The sequence below is a fragment of the Eutrigla gurnardus genome (genome assembly GCF_963514095.1).
Source record: "Eutrigla gurnardus genome assembly, chromosome: 4".
Classification (NCBI taxonomy): domain Eukaryota; kingdom Metazoa; phylum Chordata; class Actinopteri; order Perciformes; family Triglidae; genus Eutrigla; species Eutrigla gurnardus.
In genome coordinates, this window is record NC_139918.1 from 14,367,978 (window position 1) to 14,381,385 (window position 13,408).

Consider the following 13,408-nt stretch of genomic DNA (forward strand, 5'->3'; position numbering starts at 1 on the left):
AAGTGACAACTACATGTGACCAAAGTCAAAGTCACATGAACTAGACATTTAAGCTATCATACTGTATACAAGCATATTGTAATCAATGTAGCTTTGTTCAAATGAAAATAATGAGTTGCACGAGGCTATCCTTCTGTTCAAATCTCCATTGAAGTCTGGGTCTTCCACTTTACTCTATAAATATTTCAGTAGTTCACAAAATGCATCCATAGCTTAATCTAATTTACAAGAGTGCAACAGTTGTGTGTCAACTGGTTAAGAGTTCAGCTGTTATATTGATGTTTTTCTTCTTTCCTGAAACAATGTTTGTATAACAGATTAAAACAGTACATTCAGGCACCAAATGTTTTGCTTGATAATAGTTTTGTCCCCATAAGATTAAAATGTCTAAGGATGTGCAAATATACAGAGAACCCCAAGGGGCACTTAAATGATTTCTTGTTTACTTTAGACCAGAGTGACTGGTTTTCACAGGATGTGGTTGAATAAAAATACATATATTATTCATATTCATTACTTACTGAATACTGAATTGTAACTGAAGCATTCAGCGGATGAAGTGCTTAATCTTGAGATGAAGAGACACATTAAAAAAACAGAAAATCAGAAGACTGGAGACCGAGGGCAATGGGCCAGTAAAACAGAATATATGCTGGTTGCTGCAGGAAATGTGGTCGGCCTGGGCAACGTGTGGAGATTTCCTTATCTCTGCGTCAAGAATGGTGGAGGTGAATTATACAGAGTGTAATGTTCTGTGTAGTAGTGCAACAAAATACCACAATGTACCATAATATTGCTGACTGGTGAGTGAAAAAATTTAATTCATTAATTTGTCATTTCCATTAAACAAGTCAGCATATTTTACTAAATGTTTTGGTGCAAAGTAGCCTACACACTATTTCTAAAAAATCGGTTAAAACATGCAAAAACAGTGATGTGACTATGATGTGTTATATACTCACTATACGTAATCTAATATTTAGTTTACATTTAGTTTACATTAGATACCATCATGAAATATCACAGACTGTTCAGAAATGTGTAAGATGCAGCATGAAGGATTCAGGCAATTATAATGAGATATTAGTTTGAAGAACCATACACAACTTTGTTATTCAAATTCAGCTGCAGCATGGCCTCATGGTCTGAAAAACTGTCCCATCATCACAGTCAATGTGGCGCTAATAGCGCCTCCTCATCCACTTTAAATGGAAATGGAGAAGTGCTAAACATATGTCTAATGAACACTGGAATAATTAACAATAGATTAGCACATTTTATTTTATAATTTTAAACAGGAGGAAAATCCAAACATATTATTGCTTGCACATGATAAGTTTGTAGCCTATATGTTTTTTTGCCGTGTGTAACTGGATTCTGCAGGTGTCCTGAAGTGGCTTCTCCAGATGGGGTCTATGTATGTATACTGTAAACATAAAACATACGCATAAAAGAAAAGACAATAGCCCAGCTGCCACAGAGCCTCATATGTGCACCAATATCATTTCATATGGTTTCAATCACTTGGTATAAAAAAAGATAGCAATCTGTCTCCAATGCTTTCTTTTGGTGTCCTGGTGCATGAAACAAATTGTGAAAACGGTAAAGGAAGTCTCCACTATTACATAAAAGTTAGCTGCTACTAAAAACTAGCAGCTAACTATGATGTGATCATAGTGGTTGAGGTTCAAACTTAAATTTTGACCTTGGGAACAGCAGTGGCAAACATCAGACCCCAATCATGTATTTTTCTGATTGTTTGAAAAAAGACTGGTGGAGGTGTATTATACAAATTCAGAAAATGTAAAATGTCTTTTTTAGTGTCTCTTAATTTAGGAACTCCTCGGGCTATTGCAAAACAGACCGGTGGCATCTTCACCACTGGAACTGTTTTTTTAGTTAAATATGATGAATGTGTTGGGAATATAGTCAAATTAGCAAAAGACACATATAAAAACAAAAACGATCTTGGAATCGTTGGACAATCGAAGGATTGTGGACTCATAACAGAAACACACAATGGAAGCCTTCCCTGATCTTCAAAACAATAAAGCCAGAAGGAAAAGGGAAAATCAGAAGAGGACTGGCGACCGAGGACAGTGGACCAGTAAAAGAGAATATATCCTGGTTGCTGCAGGAAATGTTGTCGGCCTGGGCAACGTGTGGAGATTTCCTTACCTCTGCTATAAGAATGGTGGAGGTGAGTACATACAAATTCTGAATGCAGTGAATAGATGACACTGAATTAACTTGTCTTTTCTCTGGGCATACCTGCACTTTCTTAACTAGGTGCCTTTCTGATACCATATGGTCTGTTAGCTGTGGTGTATGGGATACCCCTGTTCCTACTGGAGAGCTCAGTTGGTCAGTACACCCAGGAAGGATTTGTCATGTCTTGGAGGAAATTGTGTCCGCTGGCCCAAGGTGAGCTGATTTGAACTGAACTAATGTGCAGATAACAGGAGAGGTAATCCAAATCACACTCTATAAATAATGCTTTTGTACCATGGCAGTTTTCTCTGAATCATTCAAGCTGTCGGTAATGTTTTATGTCTCAATAGGTGCTGTGTTTTAAAACTGTGGTTTGTATTTGTGCTGTAGGAATTGGATTTGGACAACTGATAATCACACTACTTTACTCCATTTACGTTTTAATTGAAGCTTGGTCTATCTTCTACCTGGTGTTCTCATTCAGATCCCAGCTCCCCTGGGTCAGCTGTGAGAACTCCTGGAATACAGGTAAGGCTGTGAAGTTAACTTTAATTTATTAAAGCATAAAAGTTGGATTGCATTTAACTTAATGGTCACAGCATTTCAACTAAAACACAGTGGTCAGTTATGAGGAATGTTGATTTTATCTGACAGAAAGACTCACTGAAATGATAAGCCACCAGCTCACGACATTAACATTTATAAGGTCTTTAATTAATTTGGTCTCAATAAAATCTCTGTTTGTCCCTTAACTCAGCAAACTGTGTTGGTGTTCAGTCTTTCACTTCATCCAATGTGAGTGCAAATCAGACCAACACCACCTCTGCTGCAACTGAGTTCTGGGAGTGAGTATGACTTAATTATCTCCAAATGATCCATAACAGAATAATGATTAAAACTGAATATATGTTTAAGTGCTACCTTTTGATCCTATTTGAATGCAATTTTGCAAAATGCTTAAATCCAACAGTTTGGAAGGTGTCTAGAGACATCTATTAAAGAAAACAAAGAATAGCTAAAATACGTGACTCATATAACATGAATGATATGTTAGGGGTAACCGTAAGTTCCTGCCTCCTCAGACGGCGGGTGCTGGGCATGTCTGGAGGCATTGAGGAACTGGGCAGTGTGAGATGGGAACTGGCCTTGTGTCTTCTGGTCTGCTGGGTTTTCTGCTACTTTAGTATCTGGAAAGGCATCAGATCTTCTGGAAAGGTCAGTGGAAGAATTTAAAATATTGATGTATTTGCTGTGCATGCAATCGTCAATAACCTAAATTTTCTTTGTATTTAAGGTAGCCTATTTCACAGCCACGTTCCCCTACGTAATGCTCCTGGTGCTGCTCATCAGAGGCTTGACCCTACCTGGAGCTCAAGAAGGGATCTACTACTACCTATATCCAGACCTGAACCGCCTGGCTAACCTTGAGGTGGCCCGTTTATTTGAGCCTCACTTTAGAATTACTTGGGTATCACTAAATAGGATGAGAATTTAAAAATGTGTAGTGAAGGTATTTCTTGAGGGTATATTATGCTTCAACTCCAAACCACGTCTCAAGGCAAAAGTATTTATACAACCTGGCAAATCATTAATTGGAGCCAGAGCCTGTCTATTTATACAGCCCATCGGACTGGTGTTACAGGGACCAAAACAGGCTACTAGGTGCAGTGACTACTACAGTCGTCGCATCCTCCCGTTCCTGAAGAATCTGTGGATCCGTCCATCCATGTAATGTCAGAGGTCTCTTGGGAATAATTAAATTAATCTAAACAGAAATAAGTTAGCTAATGCTGTAATAGTAAATGCAAAAATAAATACAAGATAACGGATAATGGTACCAAAAAGAGAAAAGTTGGAGCAGAGAAGATCAGGGAGAAAAGGAAAAGACATTTGGAGGCAGAAGCTGAAAAATGTATGAAAATAACCAATGTGTTTATAATGAGGAAGGTTAACATCAGCTGCAGCAATGAGACCTTAACTGTCCAAATGAAGAGGAGGAGGAAAGTACAGTTCAGTACAGAGCAGGGGCGAAAAGACGAGGCAACCAATTTGGACAACCTCGCAGCAGGTGATACTTGCATGCCGTAGTGGTAACAGAGGGAATTCACACGGAGGCTCAGCCTGAGTGATTTTTCGAATTCCATACTCAAAAAATGCACTAAATAAATGGCACAAAACTTTGTCCATCCATCAAAGAACGGACGAACAGGAGACAAGTGCTCAATATAGAGAAAGCGCAGATGCATACTAACCCTGTATATCGACTCACCTCTGTTAAACCCTGTTTGTACCCATTCTGATTGGCCAGGCATTAAACAAAAAGCCTGCAACCATATCCTCCTTCTGTCTACACTAGCTGCATCAATAGTCTCTTTCAATGATGTTTGTCTTTTGTGTGCCTGTGATGACTCGACATGACGTGAATTACACAAATATGTGATGGATAAGGTTGATTCCACTGAAAGGGAAATGGTTGGCTGGGAATTAAGTGACATCCTTCATTTTCTGTTGTTGGATTGTTACAATTTCATCCTTTCATTGTGTTATCATCCATTCTGTACAATGACCTGGATAAGGGCCTCTATTTATCAGGCATCTCAGAGTTATTGCTTGGAATCACACTGAATGTTTAACAAGAAGATAATTGACCTGTTCTTGTATTACAGGTCTGGAGAGAAGCCGGATCTCAAATATTGTTCTCCTACAGTCTGACTGCAGGGACTCTAAATGTCCTGTCTAGCTATAATGATTACAACAACAACTGTTACAAGTATGTAATCAGAATTGTGTCAGAATTATTTGCATATGGTACTTTGTAGGTTTAGAAGTCTGATTACAGACATATTTAAAGAAAATATATTAAAAAGATATGTACCATAGGAATGTCTCTTTTTTAAAAAGGGCCTATTGTGTTTCTGGGACCTTTAGGGACTGTTTTTGGCTCTGTCTGCTGAACAGTGGGACCAGTTTTGTTGCTGGGTTTGTCATCTTCTCTGTACTTGGATTCATGGCTCAGAAACAGGGTGTTACTGTTGATGCTGTGGCTGAGTCTGGTAAAGATTTTATATGCTGTTGAAATTTCAGCAAAGTGCATCAAAGTCCAGACAGCACACATTACGTTCTCTTTCTTGTTTAATTCTTATTCACAGGTCCAGGTTTGGCCTTCATTGTTTACCCTCAGGCAACAGCCACGATGCCTTTGCCACAGTTCTGGACTGTCTGCTTCTTCCTGATGCTCATTCTACTGACTGTTGACACACATGTAAGATGTTTTTGTCATATTACCTCTTGATTTACCAGTTTATTTCAGTGCAACAATGAATAATTGTCTTATTGTACTTCATTCCCAGTTTGTGATAATTGAGAGTTTTATAACCTCATTAAGCGACTTGTGTCCGAAGCTGTTTCATAAACCACGAAGACGTGAGCTGCTCGTCCTTTTCATCTGTACATTCTTCTTCCTCACACATCTGATGTTGGTCACTGAGGTCAGTACAATATTTCCATGGGGGCACACTGTTTTCAAAAACATTTTAAATTTTAAAATCAAATTTCTTCCTACTGCAGGGAGGGATTTACATCTTCCTGTTTGTTGATTATTATGGTGCTTCCAGAGCTTCTCTGTATTTCATGGCTTTATCCGAGTGTCTGGTTCTGGCTTGGATATTTGGTGTGTAACAATCTATATTTTTTCTCTTTCTCATGATATGATCTATTTGTATTTATTTGTTTTTTAAATGTCTTTTTGCAACAATGAGTTATGACTTTTTGACATTATTTAACTGGTCAGTATCAAAAAACAGGATGAATAAAAATGTCGCTCATGTGAGATTTCATTAAATAGCTTTAGTCGTATTGGTTGCATTTTCTGATTGTAACCAAATATTTCCTCCTTTGTCACATTCTTAATTTAATTAAAATGCTAATAAAACAGTCTTGTATGATATTAAATCTGGTCTAATGTAAAGTCTGTCCATTTTTATTAGGTGCTGATCGTCTCATTAACATAATTGAGGACATGACAGGACAGAGACCATCTATTTTCTTCAAACTGTGCTGGAAATTCATCATTCCTCTGCTGTCACTGGTGAGTGAAAAAGTTGTTTTGCTTAAATAACAAGACTAAGAGTCTACAATCATGTTGGCTGGTCTGTTAGACTGTACATGATCACAGAGGTGCTGGAAGCTAAGTGTTAACCTATCATCGTTTTGTGTGTCAGTTAACACTAAAGACATGATGAGGATGACAAGGATGTGATTAGTTAGATATTTACATTTAGGGCATTTAGCAGACGCCTTGTCCAAAGCAACTTACAATAACTACATTTGTCAAAAGAAAGAAACCACAACATATCATTGCCGATACAGTAAGAGCTAAAAAATAGAAACAAGTGTTAGGTCCTTGTCTGAGTAAAGTAGTAGGGGTGGGGGGTGTTGTTAGTGGGTCATGCTATGCAGAGTCAAGGTGAAGTCTTGAGCCTTTTTCGGAAGATGGCAAGTGACTCTGGTGTCCTGATATTATGTCATAAAACAAAGTATTCGACAAATACCTGTTGATGGCTCTACAGGAACAGTTATGGGTCAACAAAGATAATGTTTTGGCTATTCAAACTGTGTATCAACAGTCTTTGTTCACAGTCCAGCAAGAGTAGACTAGTCTGGCATTTCTCTAGCCTTCCTGTTCTTTTTGTCACTAACAATGTGATACATCTTCCGGCAGAATAACTAAGGCTATTTGATAGGGTCTATGTACTAATATTGATATAAAACTAACTACATTATTAGCCCTCAAAAAACATAATTCTCTGCACTATCACAGATTTCTTTCATCCTGTACCTGGTTGATTACAAACACCTCAGGATCAATGACCGCTACACTTATCCTGACTGGACATACCCACTAGCGTGGACCATGACACTCTCCTCTGTGGTCATGGTGCCACTGTGGGCAGCTGGACGGATGTGTTTGACATCAGGAACCTTCAGACAGGTGAGTCTCATCTCTCTTCTTCAACCGCTTATCCAGTGTTGGGTTGCGGGGTCAGCAGCTTTAGCAGGGGACCCCAAACTTTCACTTTCCTGGCCCACATCCGCCAGCTCTGACTGGGGGATCCCAAGGCATTCCTTGGCCAGTGTGGAGATATAATCTCTCCACCTAGTCCTGGGTCTTCCCTGTTGCCTCCTCCCAGCTGGTCACGCCTGAAACACCTCCCTAGGGAGGTGCCCTGGGGGCATCCTCACCAGATGCCTGAACCACCTCAGCTGTCTCCTTTCAATGCAAAGGAGCAGCGGCTCTACTCCGAGTCCCTCACAGATGACTGAGCTTCTCACCTTATAAGGGAGACGCCAGTCACTCTCCTGAGTAAACTAATTTTGTATCCACGATCTAGTTCTTTCGGTCATGACCCATCCCTCATGACCATAGGTGAGGGTAGGAACGAAGATCGACCGGTAGATTGAGAGCTTTGCCTTCTGGCTCTGCTCTCTTTTCGTCACAACGGAGCAGTACAGCGAATGCAATACCGCCCCCACTGCTCAGGTTCTCCGGCCAATCTCATGTTCCATTGTCCCCTCACTCGCGAACAAGACACTGAGGTACTTGAACTCCTTCACTTTGGGTAAGGACTCATTCCCTATCCAGAGCAGGCAATCCACTGTTGAGCACCATAGCCTCAGATTTAGAGGTGCTGATCCTCATTCTGACCGCTTCACATTCGGCTGTGAATTGATCCTGTGAGTGCTGGAGATCACAGACCGATGATGCCAGCAGGACCACATCATCTGCAAAAATATGCCTATCCAAGTCCACAACACACTTAGACTGGATCGGTATATTCCCAGGTCCCCTCCAGGATCCTCACGAGAGTAAAGAGCTGGTCTGTTGTTCCACGGCCAGGACGGAACCCGAATTGTTCCTCTTAAATCAGAGGTTCAACTATCAGCCGAACCCTCCTTTCCAGCACCTTGGAGTAGATTAGTGTGATACCCCTGTAGTTGGTTCACACTCTCTGGTCCCCCTTTTTGAACAGGGGGACAACCACCCCAGTCTGCCACACCTTAGGCACTGTCCCTGACTTCCACACAATGTTGAAGAGACGTGTCATCCAAGACAGCCCCTCCACCAAAAAAGCCTTCAGCATTTCTGGACGGACGGACGGAGCTTTGCCACTGAGGAGTTGTTTATGTACCTCAGTGACTTCCACCAGGGAAATTGACGACCATCCTCCATCGGCTTCCAACTCTGCCTCTACAATAGAGAGCGTGTCGGTCGGATTCTGGAGTTTCTGTCAGTACCTTGCAACCGCCTCCGGAGTCTTCCGAGATAACATATCCCGAAATAACTCCTTCATCAGTCGGATGGCTTCTTCTTCCACCGGTGTCCACCACGGTGTTCGAGGGTTACCGCCCCTTGAGGCACCAAAGACCTTTAGCCCACAGCTCAACGCCACAGCTTCGGTAATGGAAGCTTTGAACACTGCCCACTCAGGTTCGATGCCCCCAACCTCCACAGAGGTGCCAGAAAAGCTCCGCTGGATGTCTGAGTTGAAGATCTCTTGGCCAGGGGGCTTCTCCAGCCGTTCCCAGTTCACCCGCACTACTTGTTTGGGCTCACCAGGTCTGTTCAAAGGTTCCCCCTACCCTCTGACCCAACTCACCACCAGATGGTGATCAGATCCGCCCAGTGTGCGAACTATACCGCGGCTTTAGGGGGGGCTCACTTATATTGGCGCGGGGGGGGGGCTTGCGCGTGCCTCAGAGGACATAGCGCCCCCACGTTTCAATGGTGAGGACAAGAATTGCATCCAGGCCGGTATCTTTATTAAAGTGAAAAACTGATCAATCACCCTCATGCGCAAATCATACATTAAAAATAGCCTAATTTTACACATGATCCATGATTATGACAAAACAAAAAAACAAAACAAAAAAGAAATGCATGTGAAAAAACAGCATTTTGCCAATATTTTAGAGAACCCCCCAAAATTTCACAAATCATGTTTTCAGGGGAGCTCATGTCTCATTAAGGGGGGCTGAGACCCCCCTGGCTCCCCCGTAGTTCACACCCTGGATCTGCCCCTCTCTTCACCTGTGTGTCCAAAACATGTGGCCTCAGATCAGACGAAACAATCACAAAATCGGCCATTGACCTTCGGCCTAGGGTGCTCTGGTACCATGGAAACTTATGAGCATCCTTATGTTTGAACATGTGCGCGTTCAAGTCTCCCAGCAGGACTATGGAGTATGTTACTGGAGCCCCATGCAGGACTCCATTCAGGGTCTCCAAAAAGGCAGAATACTCCTAACTGTTGTCTGATGCATATGCACCAAACAACAGTCTCTTCGACCGGGGTAAACTCCAACACTCAGCCTGGGATTTGTGACTTGTGACCCCCTCGACTGAGACCAATTTGCCATGGGAGACCCTACCAGGAGCACAAAGCTCCAGACAACAAACCTCTCCGCCACGGTAAGGTAATGGTTCCCAGAGAAGTGTTTATTTATTATAAATTATAAGAAAATATTTATAAAACTCAGAGCTTCATATTTTTTACTTGATTATTCATATAATCATGTATTCTAGAGCCACCAACTAACTAATTTTCAAATAGTATGAAAAGAAATACATGATAAAATACAATGATTTTACATTTAGTTGGATGAGATTGGTAGTCAATGCTTGTTGGACTGAATGATACCTCATCCAAATCCTTTGGTGCAGCCTGAGGGGGATGTCTGTCCTACACATTAAGCTCTGGGGTTGAAAATGTCCATGAGAGTTATAAAAATTAGATTAGTGTGTACTAATCTGTATAATGTATAGTGTTTCTCATTTGGTTTGTTCCTGTGTTCCAGCGTTTGTCTGTCCTTTGTCGTCCTGCTGAAGATCCAGCCTGGCAGAGCAAAGAAACGGGAGAGGAGGGAATAACTGTTGAACTGAGGACATCTGCAATTAGAACTTAGTGTGACCAGCAAAGTCAAATTATTTAGACAGTTCAATCTATCATTCAGTCATTAATTGTCACTGGTCTTTTTTTCTTAAATAGTTTAATAATAATCTATTCGCAGTTACATTCCTAAATCTCAGTTATCCTTAAGTATCACAATGTACTCTCTCTTGTATCCATTTTCTTTTAATTTTATGTTGCTTTCATCATTGATCACTTTTTGCTGCTTCAATCATCAGTGTCCTTAAATATGAAATTGTCTTTTTATTAACATAATTTTAGGATGCCAATGGACTGGAAACATAAAGAAGCCTGCTTGGTTAAGGCCTGGGTGGTGGCAATGGTTGCTGATGCTTCCTCTTTGGACTGAATACATGCATTGATGGTGCAGATGGACCTAGCCAGAGACTGCAGGGTGGGGATCAAGTTGTTGTTTGCATTAGAGGTGCCTGGAGTGAAGGACTATAAGAAGCGATGTTCCTTCTCTTCATCTGAGGAGCTTGGGAAAAGCCACATTTCTTGGACCTTTCACGCCCAGGTACCTAGGAAAGAGGGCGACCTGGAGCTGGAATGATGCTGCGCTCTTGAAGCTGAGACACCAGGGTACCTAGCTTGTCTGAGGGGGAGCCACTGCCCAAAGTGAGTGCTCCTGCAATGCCCCCCAGATGATGTATGTTCCGGCAGAACAATTATGCTGAGGTCGGGCTCTTCTGGGAAAAGATCAAAGTCAGATTCTGATTGTCTTAAAGGAGTCATAACCTGGTTTTATACGTATCCAGCCCCCCTTGGATCGCTTTGGATCAATTCGTAAAACTTATTAGAAAAAAAAAAAAAAAATTTAATCAAACATTGAGCTTGTTCTGACCCTTTTTCGTACCGCGATTTTATCACGCGAGATTACGCGCAAGGTTTTGACTGGTCCGGATGTGCATTGTATAATATGTAATGAGGCGCGCGTTGATTCGCCGCAGGAAGGACAGAGCCGGGGGGGCTTGCCTGCATGCAGACTCCAAAACATAAACAGTCCCCTGTCATGGCGCACACACTAAATGACGAACCTTACGGAATTCAGGCATTTATGTACGAACCAGAGTCGGAACCCGAACCGGAGAGTGAAGAGCCAGAGACGGTTGAAGAGACACGTTTACAGCAGGACGTCAGGTAGCGGACGGGGGGGGGGGTTGGGTGGTGAAAGAGGGGTGGGCTTATGCAAGTAGCCTCCACGGTGACGTCACCGTAGGCGCAGAATCAAAATCTCGTGATTTAGGAATGCACACCCTTGTTTGCTATTCCTGTTCGGAAAAAGAGCAGAAGCGAAAAAACGGCGCCACTTTCAAACTCCAGCCTTTCAGGCAAGTTTCAACTGAGGTCAAACACAGATATGCATGTTTTAACAAGAGAAATTGCGATTTCCTGGTGATGACTCCTTTAAAAATTGACAACAAGATGCCAAAAAAAGTCCGAAAATGTTTTTCCATTTCCTTGGGTTTGAACTGCAGTATCAATCGACGTCAGCAGAAAGAACCGTTTTAAACTTGACTGTGTGATATGTGGGATGTTCCTGAAATTAGAATAACATGAGACTGCTTTATCATTTTCCCTGGTGTTTCTTAAACTCTACCCTGCTGAACGGAGCATTACTCTTTTGAACTTTTATGATGAATGTCAAATAATTGATTTCATTGATGAAATTTAATCAGTGATATCAGTTACTGAATCTACTTGGTCACATGTAATCCTATAATTCATGCATTGTTCATTCATTTATTTATCCTTTATTCACACTATTCATTTTACTCCTTTATAAATGCTTGTATTATCAGGTCAACACTTGTCAACACTTGTTGACCTGATAATACAAGCATTTATAAAAATTCAGCAAAACTATTTCATACTCTCGCGTGAAACTCGCGTGACGGCAAGAGCTAGGTAAACACGGAAGTGGCGTCGGCGAGCGCTAGCATTAGCAGTAGAGGATAGAAGCTATCAGGAATTTCTGAGGGGTGGCAACATATGGCAGACGTGTATATATACTGAATTTACTCACAGTTATCACAGTTTGATGAGAAATAGTATGTACACACTACATAAGGGCACAGGCTGCCATTTACATTACATTTATGCTCTCCCTCCTCCATATCTTGACCGCTGTGGTGTTCTCCCACCTCCTCCTGTCCCTGGTCACCTTGGCCTTGTATTCTATCTCCAGTGTTTCCCCCACGTTCACACAGCAGCGGCGCGCCGCCGCTGCTGAATTTTCTCCGCCGCTGCAATAAAACATTTTTTTTTTACGTAGCTCCTTTTAGAAAATGTACAGCGCGTAACGTCAATTGCGCAGCACGCGGCACATCGTCACGTAACCAACATCAAAGAAGAAAAATACACAGCGAGTGTGGCAGTTGTTGGCAGTAGGCTACCCTACACGGTTGCAAAGTTACATTGATTCTAGCAGTAGCGAGTGAAGCGGAAGATCGAAGAAAGAAGGAAAGAGTGAGACAGACAGAGAGAGAGAGAGAGAAAGTAAGTTGCTAAAATGTGTCGCTACATGACCACCAGTGTTAAAAACCCTCTGAGCCCAATCATTTTATTGTATCTATAAACCGCAACCTCCGTGCCGTTTTTCCTCTAGTATTGTGTGTGTGTGTGTAGGCCTATGTGTGTGTGTGCGTGTTGTCGCTCTTTTTGGGATCACTCATAGCCTTTACAGGAGCTTATATCCAGTCAGGAATTTATAGCCTAGGTATTTTCGGGAACTTTGAAAAATGAATCCATACTGTTAGATCCGATGTTGTTCTTTATTGCCATATAAAATCCGTTTTCATCGCGTATTTTAGTTAGGGATTTATGCTAATCGCCTGTAAGCATGTGGTCATTAGCATAAATGCAGGGAAAAAACCTAAGGACTTCTTAAAAGATCATGAATAGTTTCTATTATGTATAACTTATATTTATTTTATAATTTTCTCATCACTTTTTGACTCCCAAGACTAAGAAGAAGTGTTTTAAGCAATAACAAGCTTAATCAATTTGCCTTTTTTGTGTCATATCAATAAATAATTGTGAGATATTATTTGCTTTTTTTTTTTTTACTGTCTAATTGATAATTTCCTACATTCAAACGACATCACTGCAGCACACATATTCTGATAGTCCAGGTTGTGACCCAAATAAATGATAGCTTGACAGCTATGCATTATAAGGGTGATGAATGCAATCTTAATAAGAGAATAAATCCAGGCGAACCAAAACAT

At 41.3% G+C, this 13,408-nt stretch overlaps 1 protein-coding gene across 1 annotated transcript; it reads left to right on the forward strand.

Annotated features, from left to right (window-relative positions):
* Positions 1 to 574: 574 nt before the first annotated feature.
* On the forward strand, positions 575 to 10,173 carry LOC311011747 (sodium- and chloride-dependent GABA transporter 2-like; the record flags this gene model as incomplete). Its single annotated transcript, XM_084006876.1, has 14 exons — positions 575 to 728; positions 2,290 to 2,424; positions 2,602 to 2,739; positions 2,969 to 3,056; positions 3,294 to 3,430; positions 3,510 to 3,640; positions 4,878 to 4,981; positions 5,140 to 5,264; positions 5,361 to 5,473; positions 5,562 to 5,699; positions 5,779 to 5,881; positions 6,198 to 6,298; positions 7,031 to 7,201; positions 10,066 to 10,173. The coding sequence occupies 14 exons, from the start codon at positions 575 to 577 to the stop codon at positions 10,171 to 10,173; spliced, it is 1,746 nt and encodes a 581-aa protein (XP_083863002.1).
* Positions 10,174 to 13,408: the final 3,235 nt, after the last annotated feature.